Source organism: Trifolium pratense, linkage group LG6, assembly GCF_020283565.1.
Source record: "Trifolium pratense cultivar HEN17-A07 linkage group LG6, ARS_RC_1.1, whole genome shotgun sequence".
Taxonomy (NCBI): domain Eukaryota; kingdom Viridiplantae; phylum Streptophyta; class Magnoliopsida; order Fabales; family Fabaceae; genus Trifolium; species Trifolium pratense.
In genome coordinates this window covers 41420135-41440819 of record NC_060064.1, presented here as the reverse complement: position 1 = coordinate 41440819, position 20685 = coordinate 41420135, and the positions used below count along the sequence as shown (strand labels likewise).

Below are 20685 nucleotides of genomic sequence, written 5' to 3'. Positions count from 1 at the left end.
TTTTAAAATTTGCATGAAATAGAATGTTATTTAATTATACATAGTTCTTCAAAAAAATTAATTATATATATATTTTTATTTTTTTTTATAAAGTTTATATGTTATAACTCATTGATCCAACTCAACCCAACACGCACATCACCAAGTTGGATTAGTTTGCATTTTTTTACTTTCACCACAAGTTTTATTTGGTTTGGAGGTCAGTTCTGACATGGTTCCAGCCCCCTCCCGATCCCAGTTGCGAGAGGTCGAACTGCAGTCCGCTATACCAAATTTAGCGTCAATCACCACCGAACCAACTCAATCTACAAACCCTGTTTGTAATCATTTTCAGAAACAGAATCTATTTGCAATCTTTAAAAAATGATAATAATATTAATGATTAAAGAATTACTATTATATTAAACGGTTAAAAACAGATTCACATTAATATTATATACCTTTTTATGCCAATGTTTGTCTTATGTACAGATGAAGCAAAAAGGACAAACTTAGAGCCAAAGGAAAAGTTATAGAAGAACAAAAAATTGTCACACTAAAAGTGTGTTAATACACATACACACATATATAAATAGATCATATAATATATAGCTAAATAAATGATCATGAAGGGAGCCATGGAAGAAGGTTCAAATAAATGTGAATGGCCAAAAACAAGAACAACATTAATGGTGGAACTGAAGAAAATGGGTAGAATAGCAGCACCAATGGTGGCAACAACGGTGCTACAATATCTTCTACAAGTTGTATCAGTGATGATGGTTGGACATCTTAATCAGCTCTCTCTTTCAAGTGTTGCTATTGCTACATCTCTAACTAATGTTTCTGGTTTTAGTATTTTGGTAAGTTCTTAATTATTAATTTTAACTATATAGTATTATTTTCCTTTAATTGCCTTTGAAATTGAATATTCATTCCATAAGTTTGATTTGTTTTTGAGTTAGAATTTTATTCATTTGACTTACCGCTATAACATGAATGATTCCATATCACGGCGAGAATTCATAACCTACAAATTGTTGCTTCTACCGTCAAAACAAACACATACTAGGTTAAGTTATGAATAAATATTAGATATTTCAATTGTTTATGTTTTGTTTGTTTCATTTTAGTTTCTTGAATTAAAGATGTTATAACTTTGGCTTTTTAAAAAATAAAATGTTATAGACTTTGGTCATGTAAGTTTATTTTGTGCATTTTAGTCATTTAAATTACAATTAAATAAATAAGGAGTATTTCGATCTTTTTAATTACAAACATTAGTACACAAAATTGCATGAACATTTCATTTGAGTGAGAAAGTTCACGTGGATGATATGTCTCGGTTGGTAAGAACACTCCATTGTCATAATTCAAATTCTAAATATTCTATTTTATAGGTGAAATTTTTAACACTAGATTATAAAACCAAACAAATGAAAGAGTTATAGATGGTGTCGGATGTAGTTATCACTTCTAGTTCCAACAGATACTAACAAATTATTAACAATTAACATACATTGTCTGTTTAAAAATTAAAAAAAAAGGTAAATAAATAATTTTTTTGGAGAACAAAGGGGCAAGACCAATAAATAAACACTACATATTACTCCAACCATCATTAAGTCAATAATTGGTATCTTTTAATTAATCTTGTATGTTAATATATACCAGGTGTTTTTTTTTTTTTTTTTTTGTCAAGTAGCTAGTGGCTAGAAAATCCACCTTAAAAGGTGGATAAGTAAAGTGTCACGGATTCGAACCCGGGCTCCTACACATATAGTGCGATGTCCCTACTAACTGAGCTAATCTCACGGGGACATATACCATGTGGTTTTGATTGTATAAATATATTTCTATTTAATAGTATATTTGATCTCTTACTTTTAGTTTAAGTTTTATGTTTGTTCTCTCTACGAGTAAATAATTTTAATTTTGTCCCTTACATGTTAAAATAAATTTGTTGTTTCTGTCAAATTTTAAGTTAGTTTTATCTAAAACTTCCATATAACCCCATCTCCAGTTGTCCATCTAAGTAATTATGTTAGCCACTTCACATGAACAATTTAAACATAAATTCTAATAAAAAGATTAACTTATTGTAACACAACAGACCAAATTAAAACTTAATAAAAATATAAGAGATAAAACATGCAATTAAACCAAACAGTTATTATATACTATTTAGTAAAAAAAAACATTCATTATATTATGAATCTTTAAATAATATTTTTCTCAACTAAATTGCAATATGCACTTAAATATTTTCAACGTTTTCTTATTATATTTTAAAAAGGAAAAATTATACAGATATTAATGGACATGATAAGCTCCACAGTCCACACCCACATACCCATTAAATAAATGGATATGACATAAAATAAAATGGACATGACACAAAATGACACAAAAACAATCCCATAACTGTACCAATAAGATAACAAATGCAAACATCCCCCCTCTTTTTTTTATTATTAAGTTTTCTTATTTAATTCGTTTATAATTAAAGACATGTATATCTATGAATGAATATTTTAAAATGTTTCATAAATTTTCAAATAGAAGACAACAATTAAAATGTGTTCTTATTTAATTCGTTTATAATTAAAGACATGTAAATAGTTGTTGAGTTTTGTAAATTACAACGAGTAAAATACAAACTCCCTTCTTTAAAAAGCTTGAATTACACAATTTACACTCATATTTTGTCTTATGTTAAAATAGTACCCTTTAAAACATTATTATATAAAAGACAAATTATATTAAGATTGTATTTATTAATTAATAAAAGACAAATGTAGATTTTTTTTATAAATTAAAGGTATCTTCTGCACGCAACTGCATAGACTAATCCTCTCGAGGTAAGAAGAGAGAGAATAAAATTCGTCCATGCGAGTTTAGCTCAGTTAGTAGGGACATTGTATATGTTATGCAGAGTTGGGATTCGAGCCCCGGACACTCTACTTATTTACTTTTAAGATGGAATTTCTAGCCACAAGGCCACTAGACTAAAAAAAAATAGAGATAATGAAATTCAAGATTATTTTATGGATGAAAAATATAATTTTTTTCATTATAAAATAAAAACAGAAGTGAATATATATATATATATATATATATATATATATATATATATATATATATATATATATATATATATATATATATATATATATGAGTCAGGATCCGTTGACACCAACTAGTTTGACACCAAATGTTACACCTCTCAATAACGTTTTAACCGATATAAATTTTATAAAATCCACCGTTGGATTGAAAGTTTACATCATATAGATCATTTGTGTAAAATTTCAGACAAATCCAAAATCATTTGATATGCTATTGAGACACATAAAGATTAACGGCATTTGAAAAAATACAAAAACCGTTAATTTTGATGTATCTCAATAACATATCAAATGATTTTGGATTTATTTGAAATTTTACACAAATGATCTATATGATGTAAACTTTCAATCCAACGGTGGATTTTATAAAATTTATATCGGTTAAAACGTTATTGAGAGGTGTAACATTTGGTGTCAAACTAGTTGGTGTCAACGGATCCTGACTCATATATATATATATATATTTTTGTTACAAGAAGTGAATATTTTAACATACAAGAAAGAGTTGTAACCAAAAAAAATACAAGAAAGAGTGAACAGTGTAATTTAAGCATTTTCTTTTTAAAAAAAGTTGCTCTAGTATAAAATTATACACAGCTGGACTTCGATCCCTTGCCATGTATTGGCCAAATGACCTTTTCGTATGTCGTTAAGTCATAATTTTGGGTAAATTAATTGTATTTTTTTTTGGCCAAATTAATTGTATTTTTTTAATATACTACCTTTTTGACATTTTCGGTACTTGAGGCAAATATTTTAACTTATTTAAATTAGATATTTTTAGTATAAACTGAAAAAGACACCAGAACAATGACAAGATTCATCTTGTTAAAAAAAAAAAAAATTACAAGATTTATTAACTTGTTACAAGAAGGTTCTTTTTTTTACACAAAAACAATTCATCACTGTTAGTATGCCTTGTCCTCATATTAAGTGTCAATGAAGATTATGGTCATTTGAAATAATAATTGATTGTGCTATTTTTTATGATAAAATAAGTTTTATTGGCTAAATATTGTTATCGATATAAATAATCAATTTGAATTGACTTATTTTTGAAGTTATGTAAATAATTTATGCAAATAAATAAGGTTTTATATATTATTTGTAAGCTTCTTGAAGTAAATTATGATAAAACAACTTATTAAATTATAATTTTGTTAGTGAAAACTTATAAGAAGGCTTTTCTTGTCAATTTTGTAGTCAGGTATGGCTGGTGGATTAGAAACATTATGTGGGCAAGCTTATGGAGCACAACAATTTGAAAAATTTGGAATATATACATACACAGCCATAATATCCCTCACTATGGTTTCTGCACCAATCACTATTATATGGACTTTCATGGACAAAATATTAATTCTCTTAGGCCAAGACATCACAATCTCCCTTGAAGCTAGAACATATGCACTTTGGCTAATACCTGCTCTATTTGGTTCAGCAATACTTAAACCTCTAACACGTTTTTTCCAAACTCAAAGTTTAATTTTTCCAATGATTATTAGTTCATTTATAGTTTTGTGCTTCCATGGTGTAACTTGTTGGACATTAGTGTTTAAATTAGGGTTAGGACATGTTGGTGCTGCAATTTCCTTTAGTTTAGGAACTTGGTTGAATGTGATTATACTTTTTTTCTTTGTGAAATATTCTTCTGCTTGTGAGAAAACTCGTGTGCCATTTTCTAAGAAGGCTTTTCTTGGTATTAAAGAGTTTTTTGGCCTTGCTGTTCCATCAGCTGCTATGGTTTGGTAACTATTTATTCATACTCCTTTTTTTTTTGGCAAAATGCATTCAAGTGTCCTTTAGGTTTCGCGTTTATAACAGTTAAGTTCTTTTAAGTTTTTCATGTAACAAATAGATCTTTAAGTTTCCAACTTGTTGCATTAGTACCCTTTCAGCTATCCTACGTTTACAAAAACGCTGACGTGACCGTTAATTCTGATGTTTACTATGATGAATTTGAGGCTAAATCTGATGTGAACCATGACCCCAAAGAGTTGAGGCCCAATTGGAAGGGAGGATAACTGGAAGAAGAATAACGGTGCAACAAGTTATAAACTCAAATGACTGATTTGTTAGCTAAGAAACTTAAAAAACTTATTTATTACCTAAAAAACTTAAAGGACCTAATTGTTATAAACACGAAACTTAAAAAATTCATGAAGGCATTTGGCCTTTATTTTTTCATTTAACTTAGAAAATTAATTTTGCTATATGAAAAGATGTTTGTACCAATGTTTGTTTAATTTTATAGTCTTAAATGGTGGGCATGTGAGTTGCTTGTTTTGTTAGCTGGACTTTTTCAAGATCCAAAGTTGGAGACATCAGTTCTTTCTATATGGTAACTTTATTTTGATTTTAGGATGATTTTATATGCTTACTAAATTTTTCATTTTTTATCAAGCAATTATATTTTAGGAGAAAATGAAACCACAAATCTCTAATTTTTTTTTTTTTTTTTGTGTATGTATGATTAGCTTGACAATCTCTACATTGCACTTTACCATATCCTATGGGCTTGGGGCTGCTACTAGGTTTGTTTCTAAATTCATCAAACTTAAAGCATTGAAAGATGCGTTTTGCCTAATGTTGTTCACTTGTTCATGCATTAAACATAGTAAAATTAAAAGTGACACATTTGTTCTATGTGACAGCACAAGAGTTTCAAACGAATTAGGAGCGGGAAATTCAAAAGCAGTTCGTTTTTCTGTTTGTACGGCTACGATCCTTGCAGTTGCAGAGGCTCTTATAATAACTGCAATCCTGTTTGGCTGCAGAAATATCTTGGGTTATGCCTATACTCATGACAGTGAGGTTGTTCATTATGTGGCTATTATGACCCCTTTCATATGTGCATCAATTTTTACAGATAGCTTGCAAGCAGTTCTTTCAGGTTAACAACTCTTCCTTACACCAATTTTCTATTATTTACAGGTTGTAGAGTTATATCTGCATAACCTTACTTTGAGCTTTGGATGTTCTAGATATTTGTTATTTTATCATTGATAGATCAAAGACTCAATTAAAATGGATCAACATTTGCTAAAAAGCTGTATTGTATTTGATTTGGGATTCGACAAATTTTGGGGGTGTTAAAAGACTAAACACACACTGAAGTTTTTGTCTTTAGTAAACTATAGGACAACTTTTTGTCCCACGTACCGTAATATACTTACTTTTATCCATTTGAAGAGTGTAAAAGTAATACATTTGTGTTATTTTGGTGAATACCTAGTCAAAGACATTATGAGTCTAGCTCTTAGTAGTTTTAGTGATTTGTAAAGAGTGAATGAATATGCTTAAACCTATATATAGTTCGAAGTATATATACCCGAGAGATTATCGGCCGTTCAAGCATGCATTCTCTCATTATCGTCAGAGTAGTTAGCCGGTGAACTCACCTAGTTAGCCGCTAATCAGCTCTGTGTAGCACTCGCCACATACTTATCCAGATCGGGCTATCTGGTAGTAACATACCGTCCTACATATTGGGCTATGTCTTAATTAAGCGACCTAAATAATATTTACTTGGGCTTGAAAATATTATGACGGTACAATTTGGTTGTGTCAATTACAAGACATAAACTCTTGTTTCAAACCTGCTACAAGCATATGATAAATTCATTTCATTAATATTCAGGGGTTGCTAGAGGAAGTGGGTGGCAACATGTTGGAGCATATGTAAATCTTGGAGCATTTTATCTAGTAGGAGTTCCTATAGGTGTAGTATTGGGTTTCATTGCACATTTCAGAGCAAAAGGTCTTTGGATTGGAATAGTTGCTGGCTCCATTGTCCAAACAATTTTCCTTTCAATCATTACTGCTCTTACAAATTGGAAAAAACAGGTCCACATTTTATAAACTTGATTCTAACATTATTCAATTGTTATAAAATAAAAATAGAAACATATGTGTTTATCTGTTAATAATTAATATTGTATATATTATATGCAATTTTTGCAGTCAATGATGGCAAGAGAGAGAATATTTGATGCCACTTCTTCGGATGAAAGTGTAACTGATCGGATGAACAATGCATAAATCACAACATAATGTCTATTAAGATTATCAATTATTATTTTTAGTCAAAAAAATTATTATTATTTTTTTATGACGAGAATATTGATGAATTATTTTTTTTTTGGGTCTTAAATGAAGTGGTAATTCACTGAAATTAAACTCACATAATTGTGAGATTCTGTGTTCGAATCCGGGTCATGCGGTCCGGTCTAACAATTTCGCCATTTTTTACCAGTTGAACTAAGATTTATGTAACATATTGATGAATTATTTAATCATATATAAATCCTCTTTTTCTTTCAAGATTTATGGTTTACTCTCTCTAGAGCAATTACTCCAAATATGGTATTATTATAAGAAAATACTTTTAAAATACATCGTGATATATTGAATAATACTAACAAAAAAGTCAGAATATCATGTATTATAGTACCTGACTAAAATCTTCTACAAGTACAACAAAACTAATTAATACTTATATTAATATTCAACTTATCATGTGATTCAGATATAATTAAAAACCGGTTTAATGCTGACATTAGAGATAATTTAAAGGTTCTCAAAATTCATGGGCAATAGAATACTAACAACTGTTTTATGGTCAACGGTTTATTGTAATTTCTTGAGGGGAATAAATGGGAGATTCTGGATTGGAACCTCGGCCTTCATATAAAATGTAATATTCCTATCAACTTAGCTATGAGCTGAAACAATTGGGAGTACCTAAGTTCAAATTCTAAATGGAACAATTATTTGTCGGATTTTTTTTACCTCCTGTCGCCGAACTTCGGATTAAAATGTCCTTTCTCATGAACAAGAGGTTATGACAAAAAAATAATACAAAAACAAATGAATTTAATTTATATATACTGATAGTTTAAAGTTATTTTACACATGCGTCCAATAATATACGCATTATGTATGGTGTTTAAAAACACATGATGTGTCACATTCATTAAATGATGTCGGCAACATGCATGTGTAAATTGCATACAAATTAAACTCAAAACTAGAGGTGGGAACAGGCCAGGCCGGCCTACATGGCCTTAAGGCCTAGCCTACATAGGCTCAGGCCAGGCCAGCCTATTTCTTTAAATAGAGCAGGCCAATGCTTTTTTATAAGCCTATTTAGCTAAAAAGGCCAGGCCGCAGGCCATTAAAAAAGCCTTTGAGGCCTACTAGGCCGGCCTATTTAAGTTAACATGAATAATATTTTTATTACGATTATTATTTATATATTAAAATTTATACTTTGATTAAATTATAAATCTATTAACTTTTTAAGTAATTTAAGTTTATTAATCTACATTAGTTTTTAACATATATAAATGTATTATTATAAACTAGAATTGAAATATGATGACATATATAGTCAAATTCTCTAAAATATCAAATGGAACATTATTTTATTAGTTCATAAGTATATTTCAAAATAAATATAATTATTTATTTAAATATGTTCATATGAAATAGGCTTTTAAACAGGCTAACAGGCCACATCAGACTTTCAAAAGGCCAGACTCAGGCCTAGAATTTAAGCCTATGATAGGCCACAGGCCAGGCTCAGACCTTCGATTTTTTGACAGGCCAGACTCAGGCTTGGCAAAGCCTAGCTCGGCCTAGCCTATTCCCACCTCTACTCAAAACAAATACATAACAATTTCTTGGAATTCTATTGTGATTTCTTTATTGTTTATTATCTACCAGGATAATATAAAAAGAACAATTCCTAGTCCTATATAATATGATGTTGTTATAAGTAATTAAATAAATCATCAAATTAAGGTGAAAGAGATGTTTCACTATTAATGTTGAAATATTCATGGATAATGTCAACTTAAAATAGTAATATAGATTATTATCTATCTTTGTCAACTTAGAATAGTAAATTTAATTTGTTTTTATTCATGGCTTTACTAGTATAAAAAGCCACTTTGTGTTCAATATAAAATGCACCTTTCATGAATGATATGAATACATCTAACCCTTCTACTCTCATAATTTTCTTAAGTTTTAATTTAATATTTGCAGCTTATAACTAGATTAGTAATTTTATCATCCTATTAGTACCTAATAAATAATTAAATATTTAAATTTCTCAACACGTTATCAGCACGATCGTTTCTATCGGAAGTGATTTACCACCACTAGGTATATATCATCTATCCTTATTACTTTAATCTTATGATAATTATAATTATTATTCGCCCCGTTATAGAGAACTGGCAATTTGTCAAGTGATTTATAACTAGAGTGGCTATTATTATTATTATTATTATTTTTATTACTACTACTTTACCCACTAATTATAGAAAACTCACAACTTGTCAAGAACTTTATAATAAGTGTGAATATTATTTAAGTTTTGTGTGGAGGTCTAAAATCCCCATAATATCACAAAAGATAATTTTTGATTAATAATACTAATTTCCATGGAGGTATTCAAAACCCCATCTATATTACTAACTTTCATACTTAATGGAGGATTAAAACCCCATATGTATGACTAACTTTTATACTTAATGGAGGATTAAAACCCCATATGTATGACTAACTTTTATACTTAATGGAGGTATTCAAAACCCCATCTATATTACTAACTTTCATACTTAGTGGAGGATTAAAACCCCATATGTATGACTAACTTTTATACTTAATGGAGGTGTCCAAAAACCCCATCTATAATGCTAGACTAAAATCCACATCTATAATATTGCTAACTTTAATTCTTAATAGAAGACTAAAATCTCAGTCAATAATATTATTTCACGAGAGACTTATAATTAAGATTTTGAAATTTGATATTATTTAAAGTTATTATCATATAACTTTACATGTTGTTCTCTCCATTTGTGCATCTTAAGAGCTAGATGATTTTTAACACACTTAGAATATTTTTACTCATTCCCAACGGTAACAAACAATAAAATTTAACACTTTTCTCATATCCCCTAACGGCCACATAACGGCCATGAACAGTAAAAGCTTACATTTTTCCACTATCTCCCAACGGCCACAAACCCAACGGTAACGTAACGGACACTTCATAAAATTCACCCTATAAATACTTCACCTTCACTCATAAGTTTTCATACCATTCTCAAACTTTTACTCATATTTCCAAAATGTTTAAATTTTTTCTTATGCTTATCACTCTACTTGTCTTTATGTTTTTCATCTTCTGGATCACCAAATATGAAGAATTAGGAGAACCTTTTATAATAGTAACAATATTTGTTGTTTTACCATTACTTGTATTAGCCTGGTTTATTAGCTGATAGAATCATGGTTTTTGTAATCATAGCTATTGAATAAAATAATTTAATTTTTTTTGTCATAGTTTACACATTAAAAATTGATTGTGTTCTTTTGTATTTTAGATATAAACATGTCAAACGTTAAGCATCATTTCAAAATTCTAAACATAACCGGAGATAATTACATAACATGGAACAACAACTTAACTGAGTACCTTGCATGTGAGGGGCTCGATAAAATTCTAGAAGGAGATAATGCAGGGGTGCAAACAGCTGACTCACAGGAATTAGCAATGAAAAAATCGAAAGTAAATCGGATAATTAAACACCACCTTGATGATGGATTACAAACAGAATATTCAAATGCCAAGGATCCCAAAATACTATGGGACAAACTTAAGGCAAGATTTGGACATCAGAGGAAAGTCCTGTTACCTTCATTAATGGATCAGTGGAACAAATTAAGGTTCCAAGATTATAAAAGTGTTGTTGCATATAACTCTGCCATGCACCAAATTATTGCACAATTAGAATTTTGTGGTGTGGCTATAACTGAAGAACAGAAATTGGAAAAAACATTTTCAACTTTCCATGCATCCCAAGTATTGTTGCAACAACAATATAGAATGAGGGGATTTACTGAGTACTCTGATTTGGTCGCATCTCTTTTGGTGGCAGAACAAAACAATGAGCTCTTGATAAAAAACCACCAGACACGTCCCACAGGAACAATAGCATACCCCGAAATAAATGCAACAACATTTAATCGTGGGCGTGGTGGCCATAATCGTCATAAAGGACGAGGGGGTAAAGCTCATTTTGATGGTCGAGGCAGAAATCACGGTCGAAACCACTTTCGTGGTAGAGGTCGTGGACGAGGATATGTGAATAATTATAGGCCTCCTAAATATGACCAAAATAATAAGAATCATCAAGGTAAAGGTAAATATATCCAAGAAGGTCCCTCAAGGAACCGTGATGATATCTGTTTTAGATGCGGAAAGAATGGACATTGGTCTAAGACGTGTAGGACACCAGAACACCTGTGTAAAAAATACAGGGCATCTGTTGAAGAAAAGGGAAAGGAAGTAAATTTTAATGAAGTTGAACCCAATAAGGATACTACCTACCTTGAGGCTGCTGATTTTGTTGAAGAAGAAAATGAAATGAATATGAATTAAGTAACTAATTAAATAAGTATTTGAATAATGTGTGGTGTGCTTGTATTACTTAATAATATGTGTGACTTGTGTGGTGTGCTTGAATTATTTAATAATATGTATGACTTATGTGGTGTGCAGTGTGTAATATTTGGTTATTGAATAATAATGTTGAATGTATTATATTGATTTATTGTTTTCCTATCTTTAATCTTGATTTTATTTTAAGAAGGTCAGACATGGAACATGGCAAAGACATTTGCATCCCGGACAGTGGAACTACCCACACGATCCTCAAAAGTAAGAAATATTTCAATGATTTAAATTCTACTAAAGGTGTGATAAATACTATCTCAGGACCTGCTGATTTAATAGAAGGGACAGGTAATGCTATGTTCATGTTACCAAATGGAACAAAATTTGTCATTAATGATGCTTTATATTCTCCTAAATCAAAGAGAAATTTGTTGAGTTTTAATGACATATATCGTCAAGGGTTTGACACTGAAACTGTAACTGAAGGCAATATGAAATATATTAATATTACTACTAATGTTTCTGGAAAGAAGAAAACCTTAGAAAAGCTACCAAAATTGCCTTCGGGATTACATTATACATATATACATAAAATTGAATGTAATTTGGTAGTAAAAGAAGACCCCAAAACTATGATTTTATGGCATGACCGTTTAGGTCACCCTGGCTTAACAATGATGCGAAAAATAATTGAAAGTACTCATGGTCATCCTTTGAAAGGTTTAAAGTTTACAAAAGAGGATAAACCATGTGAAGCCTGTTCTCTTGGAAAACTAATAACAAAACATTCACCAGGCAAAATTCATACAGAATCACCTGCATTTCTTGAAAGGATTCAAGGTGATATATGTGGACCTATCCATCCACCGTCTGGACCATTCAGATATTTTATGGTATTAATTGATGCATCTAGTAGATGGTCGTATGTTTGTTTATTGTCAAGTCGTGATATGGCATTTGCAAAATTTCTTGCACAAATAATTAAATTAAGAGCACAATTTCCTGATTATACTATAAAGAAAATTAGACTTGACAATGCTGGTGAATTTACATCAGAATCATTCAATAATTATTGCATGTCAGTAGGAATCACTGTTGAACACCCTGTTCCTCATGTGCATACACAAAATGGCTTAGCTGAGTCATTAATAAAACGTCTTCAATATATAGCTAGACCATTAATAATGAGAACTAAGCTACCAGTTACTGTTTGGGGTCATGCAATTTTACATGCTGCAGCACTCATCCGTCTAAGGCCGAGTGCTGATCATAAACACACCCCTTATCAGCTTGCAATTGGTAAGGAACCAAATATTTCCCATTTAAAAATTTTTGGTTGTGCAGTATATGTCCCAATAGCTCCACCACAAAGAACAAAAATGGGACCTCAAAGGAGATTGGGAATATATGTAGGGTATGAATCACCGTCTATTATTAGATACCTTGAACCTTTAACAGGTGATGTTTTTCAGGCAAGATTTGCTGATTGTCATTTTGATGAAACAAAATTTCCAACACTAGGGGGAGAAAATAAACACATAGAAAATGAAATAACATGGTATGTACCATCTTTATTACATTTGGACCCATATAATAAATCATGGGAAGAAAATGTAAAGAAAATAGTACACTTACAAGATTTAGCAAACCAACTGCCAGATTCATTCACTGATTTGAAAAGAGTGACAAAGTCACATGTACCAGCTATAAATGTCCCAGCTAGAATTGATATTTCAAAAACAAATGATGTAGCAAGTACATCCAAGGCACGCTTGAAGCGTGGCCGACCTATGGGATCCAAAGACAAAAATCCCCGAAAAAGAAAAGAAACAGAAAAGGTGAATATGATTGAAAGTGATCCTGAAAAGACACTAGATAACAACAAATCCATGATTGAAAATTGTGCTCTCGAAGAAGCACAAAATGATGACAATGAGATCATTAATAATGAAGCTGATAACAAGAATGATCTCGAGATTTCAATAAATTATGTTAATACAGGAAATCTGTGGAGCCGAAAAGGTATGAACATTGATGAAATATTTTCGTTTTCAATTGCATGTGAAATCATAAACGAAAATGATGATCCTGAACCCAAAACTGTGAATGAATGTCAAAATAGACATGATTGGAAAAATTGGAAAGATGCGATAAATACTGAGTTAAACTCTCTTAAAAATCGAAAAGTATTTGGACCCATTGTGGATATACCTGAAGGTGTGAAACCTGTTGGGTATAAGTGGGTCTTTGTAAGAAAACGAAATGAGAAAAATGAGATTTTAAGATACAAGGCTCGTCTTGTTGCACAAGGTTTTTCCCAAAGACCAGGAATTGATTATGAGGTAACATATTCTCCTGTTATGGATGCCATTACTTTTCGTTATTTAATTGGTTTATCAGTGTTTAACAAATTGGACATGTATCTCATGGATGTTGTTACTGCTTACTTGTATGGATCACTTGATAGTAACATATATATGAAAATCCCGGAAGGATTTAAGATGCCTGAAAACTCAAAACCCAGAGAGACGTATGCAATAAAGTTGCAGAGGTCATTATACGGGTTAAAGCAGTCAGGACGCATGTGGTATAACAGACTGAGTGAATATTTATTTAAAGAAGGCTATGTAAATAATCCTATTTGCCCTTGTGTTTTTATAAGAAAAACAATATCTGGTTTTGTAATAATCGCTGTCTATGTTGATGATTTAAATATCATTGGTACCAATAAAGAAATTAAAGAAGCAAGAGATTACTTAAAGAAAGAATTTGAAATGAAAGATTTGGGGAAAACCAAATTCTGCCTTGGTTTGCAAATTGAATATACTAAAAATGGTATATTGGTACATCAATCAAACTATACAGAAAGGGTATTGAAAAGATTCAACATGGACAAAGCCAACCCTTTGAGTACCCCAATGATGGGCAGAACATTAAATGTTGAAAAGGATCCGTTTAGACCTAAGGAAGAAAATGAAACAGATCTTGGCTCTGAAGTACCATACCTCAGTGCCATTGGGGCACTCATGTACCTTGCCAACTGTACAAGGCCTGATATAGCTTTTGCAGTGAATTTACTAGCAAGATTCAGTTCATGTCCTACAAAGAGACATTGGAAAGGAATAAAACATATTTTTCGATATCTCCGAGGTACTTCTGATTTTGGTTTGTTTTATTCTAACAATACAAAACCAGTTTTACTTGGTTATGCAGATGCAGGATATTTGTCAGATCCACATAATGCTAAATCACAGACTGGATATGTGTTTACATATGGTGACACCGCAATATCATGGAGATCTCAAAAGCAAACACTTGTAGCAACTTCTTCAAATCATGCTGAAGTAATTGCCCTCCATGAAGCTAGCAAAGAATGTAGATGGTTGAGATCAGTAACTCAACATATCCAAGGAACGTCTGGTTTACCAACTGATAAGAATCCAACAATTTTGTATGAAGACAATGCTGCATGTGTTACTCAGATGAAAGAAGGTTACGTCAAAAGTGATAGAACCAAACACATCCCTCCAAAATTCTTCTCATTCACACAAGAGCTAGAAAGAAACAAAGAGGTTGATATTCAATACATTCGTTCGAGTGAAAATGTAGCCGATCTCTTTACAAAGGCACTTTCTACATCAGTCTTCAAGAAACACGTACGAAGTATTGGAATGCGTCACCTTCGAGACCTTTGAAGAAGAATTACCTAGGCTTGGTTAAGGGGGAGCATAATGTTGTACTCTTTTTCCCTTATTGAGGTTTTTATCCCAATGGGTTTTTCCTAATAAGGTTTTTAACGAGGCAGCACATGTTCCCATCACAATCTCCTCGACCAAGCTTCAATAAAGCACCATGATAGATATTTCAAAGGGGGAGTGTTATAATAAATTGGAAAATCAACAAAATTAAATGGAGCACTATGATGAATATTTCAAAGGGGGAGTGTTATAAGTAATTAAATAAATCATCAAATTAAGGTGAAAGAGATGTTTCACTATTAATGTTGAAATATTCATGGATAATGTCAACTTAAAATAGTAATATAGATTATTATCTATCTTTGTCAACTTAGAATAGTAAATTTAATTTGTTTTTATTCATGGCTTTACTAGTATAAAAAGCCACTTTGTGTTCAATATAAAATGCACCTTTCATGAATGATATGAATACATCTAACCCTTCTACTCTCATAATTTTCTTAAGTTTTAATTTAATATTTGCAGCTTATAACTAGATTAGTAATTTTATCATCCTATTAGTACCTAATAAATAATTAAATATTTAAATTTCTCAACAGATGTGATGATATCACACATTTAAATCTGATCAAGGAAGAAGCAACGCCGTTGTTAACAAAGAGTGAAGAGAATGATGAGTTGGAAGCATCAGAGGGTGCATTTTGGGCAGAGTTGAAGAGGGTAGGTTCCATGGCAGCTCCAATGGTGACTGTAACTGTATCTCAATACCTTCTTCAAGTTGTGTCACTTATGATGGTTGGACATATTGGCATACTAGCTTCTTTCTCTGGTGTTGCTCTTGCTGTTTCTTTTGCTGAATGTTCTGGCTTCTGTGTTCTTGTAATGTTTTCTTCATTTCATCATATCTATGCTCTTTTTTTTTTTTTGTGCTTTTCCTTTTTTATGTGATGTGAGTGTGTTTTTGTCTATAAAGCATTACTAGACACAACACTAACAATGATATCGGTAATCATTTGAATATTAATTAATTGAATGTAATTACATGTGTTGCTGTGTCGGTGTCTGTCACTGTCAAATACCAAACACACCTTTGATCAGAAGTGTCGGTGCTTCAAAGGTTTTTATGTCTTTGAGAGTTGGGACTACTTTTATAAGAAAAGAGTTAGCTAATAAGTTATGACACCACCGATCTTGATAGGATGTCAAAACTTTTGAGATAGGATTTAGAGAAATCGTTGAATTTAAAAGCTTATTTTAAATCAACTTTGGTGTTTTTGTCTTAAGTCTTAACCCTTCCCTTTTGGGGGGAAAGAATCCTCTGACTAATCTGGAATTCAATCAAGCAGTAAGTAAAGTCTGATCAATAATTATTTTGACCAATGTTTTAAAAACTAAATCAACATTAAACCGGGGAGACATCTAGTCATGGTTCAACTGCTATAGACCATTCAAATCAGGATGGAACCATGGTCAAACCGCTCAAATTACTGAACAGTAGACAATGACGGTTCACAGTCCAACCAATTGAATTATCCTGTTTGATTCGGTTTCAGAAGGTTGATTTCAACTAGAAATCGAACTTAGCTGAAGTACATAAATGTTTAAGTCCATTTAATTTTCAACAATTTTGAAGGAATCATCTTCAAATGTTGTTGATAACTAACTAGATTTTGCAAATGAATGACAGATTGGAATGGCTGGTGCATTGGAAACTTTATGTGGCCAAACTTATGGTGCGCAAGAGTTCCGCAAGATAGGAAACTACACTTGCAGTGCAATGATCACCCTTATTTTGGTTTGTTTCCCTATATCACTTATTGTGGTTTGGTCAAGATACTGAAATTTCTCATGTAGCTCGCGAATACTGCATATGCTTGATTCCAGCACTTTTTGGCCATGCTGTTCTACAATCTTTGATTCGATACTTTCAGATTCAGAGTATGATATTTCCAATGGTTTTTAGCTCAATTGTGATTCTGTGTTTGCATGTACCAATTTGTTGGTGTCTGGTATTTAAATTGGGATTAGGACATATTGGAGCTGCATTTGCAATTGGAATTGCTTATTGGTTGAATGTGATTTGGCTCGGAATTTATATGAATTATTCTCCAGAATGTGAGAAAACAAAGATTGTGTTTTCTTATAATGCTTTACTTTGCATTGCTGAGTTCTGCCAATTTGCTATCCCTTCTGGACTCATGTTTTGGTAATGATATATACTCATATACTCCTTCGGGTCTCGTATAGACAAAGATTTCTTTTTCAGATTTATTGAATAACTGATCCTGACCCAGACCCATACTATGAAGCATATACACTAGTTATTCAATGAACCTAAGAAAAGAATATTTGCTTATATATGAGACCAGAGAGTATTATATAAACTTAGCACAAAATGAAAATATACAATGATTCTTTTCTTCTTATAATTGTTTTTCTTATTTCAATGTTCATAGTCTTGAATGGTGGTCATTTGAGATACTTACAATCGTCGCCGGTCTTTTACCTAATTCGCAGCTTGAAACCTCGGTTCTTTCTGTGTGGTGAGCGGAATGAATGATCAATTTCTTATCAATTATTGAAATAAACCAAGGAAGAGGTTTTTCTAATTTATGTCAGAAAAAACTTTTGCAGCCTTAGCACAACTACGTTGCACTACTTCATTCCGCATGCAATTGGAGCATCCGCAAGGTTTGATCTAAACCGGTTTTTTTGTTGTTGCTGTGTACTATGATACTACTGCATAATCATCTGCTGTCGAAAAACATGATGTATAAATTTTGTTTTTTTTGCAGCACTCGAGTTTCGAATGAATTAGGAGCAGGGAATCCAAGAGCAGCTAAAGGCGCAGTTCAAGTCGTAGTTGTTATTGGAATTGCTGAGGCTATTATAGTCAGCATATTGTTTCTTTGTCTTAGGCATGTAATAGGAAATGCTTACAGCAATGACAAGGAAGTTGTTGATTATGTTACAGACATGGTTCCTCTTCTTTGTGTTTCTGTTAGTGCAGATAGTATAATATGTGCTCTTTCTGGTGAGTTGGCTTCTATTTGTGTCTCTATTTGAAAAAACAGCTTAATTAAGCATTTGTCATATAGGTGCTTATGATAAGTCATAAGATATTTCTATAACAATTGATAAAATAGAGCAAAAATGTTTTTCATAAGCTAGCTATCCTGAAGATCATATGGAAATAAGTCTAAAACAGCTTATCAATATGTCATAAGCTATTTACTTATACTCTTCTAAACAGACTCACAAGTGCTTATGTCAGTACGTAAGTTCAAATAAACCAATCCAGATAGACCCTAGATAAAAACTAGATTTGTACTTGCAGGGATTGCAAGAGGTGGAGGATTTCAAACAATAGGGGCTTATGTGAACCTTGGAGCCTATTATCTTGTAGGTGCTCCTATAGCATTGTTATTGGGTTTTGGCCTAAAGCTTAATGCAAAGGGACTATGGATGGGAACACTAACAGGATCTGTTCTTAATGTAATCATACTGGCTGTTGTAACAATGTTAACAGATTGGCAGAAAGAGGTTACCAATTTTACTTTGTCATGTGAATTCTCTATTAGTTTAGTTTGTCATTTTCTTGCTTTCTTTCTTTCTTTCTTGACTAAATTGCAATTTTTGCCCTCTAATATTCACGAATTTGCGATTTTGGCCCCCTAATTTTCATAATAGCACTTTTGGCCTCTAACTTTATTCCCTTTTGAAAAAGGTCGGCCAGTGACTCACATGCCACATCGGTATGTCTTGCCACATATGTTGACATGACATGTGAGTCACTGCCTACATGGTAAGACATGCTGACGTGACATGTGATCATTGTGCACGTGTGTGTTGACTTGGTCAAAATCAATGAGGGGTCAGCCTTTTGCAAAATGGGTTAGGGGGCCAAAAGTAATAATATTAAAAGGAAAATGCTAACCGGTGCCCCCGGGGCACTGGTTAAGGTAACTAAATATAGTATTATTATCTTGAAACTTGTGAAGTCAACATCTTAAAAGTTTAAATTTTTGTTTTTTCAATGCAAATTTTTTCTTTTCTTTCCCTTTTTAGTTCCTTAACTAGTGCCCCGGGGGCACTAGTTAGCATGACCCATATTAAAATTAGAGGATTAAAATTGTAAGTTTGTGAAAGTTAGGGGATCAAAATTGCAATTTAGCCTTCTTTCTGTATTTCAAACTATTTTTAGATCCTTTTTGTTTTCTTTGCTTTTTGAATCCAGTGATTGTATTTTGTGGTTATTGCAGGCAACAAAAGCAAGAGAAAGAATAGCTGAGAAGTCAATTGAAGCTTATGATGGATCAGTATGAACCTGAGATGATAAATCTATCTAGATGAAGAATAAAGACAGGTGAAGAAAAATTGAAGTACTGACATTTTCTATGTCAGGTTTTGATTTTTAAATGGTGATTGATTGTAAAGCCTTAATTAATTATCTCAAATCTCAAATACAGATAAAAATTGGCTTTGTCTATATATATATATGTGATTTTTGTGCTAGAATTTTGTAACTCAGATTTCATATCCTAGAATATTATGTCATTTCTACTCAATTTATTTTTTTCAAATCACATTATATTCCAACTAATATGATCTGAAATAAATGAATCCATATATTTGAAAATAACTGAAATGTGCAAGATGGGTGGCCTCTTTGGAAGCGTTTGCCGATAACCCATCACTCCTTCCTTTTCTGTTTGATTATGTCGTGATGCTGACTGAATCAAATCCATAAACCAGGAAATGAAACAAAGTTCGTTCCCTTTCGTCAAGTAGGTTAAGTAGGCATACAAACCCACTTTAGCTTTGCCTTGGACTATATTGGAACAAAGCAAAGAAGGAGGCGGAATGGAGAAAGGACCAGGGCAGTCTTGCTTGGCGCAAAAGCTGCTGGTTCGGGGGTAGGGTACAGTACTAAAGGTCCTCGGAATAAGGCTCTTTGAAGTTGACTTATTCACTTTATAAAAATGACCAACATGTGTGACACATTAGAGACTAATAATTAACTAGTGCATCATAGTTTTTCTTATTTGAAACAAGTGAAATTTGCATAGAATGATAGTGAAATGTTGCAGTTTCTATTATAGACAAACAGAAATCAGTTTGATTCTTAATATTAAATGTGTCAACTGATACAATGCCCAAAAATCCAAAACACAAAGGCCGCAAATTAAGAGCACGAAACAAATCCTAACTATTGCTTCACCGATTAACTAACTTGATATTGAGTACAAGGGGAGCCTAAAATACCGCAGAAATCTTCGTATCGGAGTAAAAGCAATCTCGAAAATGGTTTGGACACCTCATCTGTTCACCAAAAACTTTCAATGTATTGATATATGATCGTCCCCATATTTATATATTCTCAATGTTCTATGTTCAACCAATCTAA

The 20685-nt window shown here is 31.9% G+C and overlaps 2 protein-coding genes and 1 pseudogene across 2 annotated transcripts; all 3 read left to right on the top strand.

Annotated features, from left to right (window-relative positions):
- Positions 1-461: 461 nt before the first annotated feature.
- On the top strand, positions 462-7430 carry LOC123888101 (protein DETOXIFICATION 14-like). Its single transcript, XM_045937067.1, has 7 exons — positions 462-842; positions 4311-4855; positions 5362-5448; positions 5585-5641; positions 5762-6000; positions 6748-6953; positions 7071-7430. Exons 1-7 carry the CDS (start codon positions 600-602, stop codon positions 7146-7148), a joined length of 1455 nt encoding a protein of 484 aa, XP_045793023.1. The 5' UTR covers positions 462-599; the 3' UTR covers positions 7149-7430.
- A 3085-nt stretch (positions 7431-10515) lies between these two features.
- On the top strand, positions 10516-11476 carry LOC123892289. The gene is made up of 2 exons (XM_045942088.1): positions 10516-11326; positions 11445-11476. The coding sequence occupies exons 1-2, from the start codon at positions 10516-10518 to the stop codon at positions 11474-11476; spliced, it is 843 nt and encodes a 280-aa protein (XP_045798044.1).
- A 4013-nt stretch (positions 11477-15489) lies between these two features.
- LOC123892288 lies at positions 15490-19782 on the top strand (annotated as a pseudogene).
- The last annotated feature ends 903 nt before the right edge of the window (positions 19783-20685 follow it).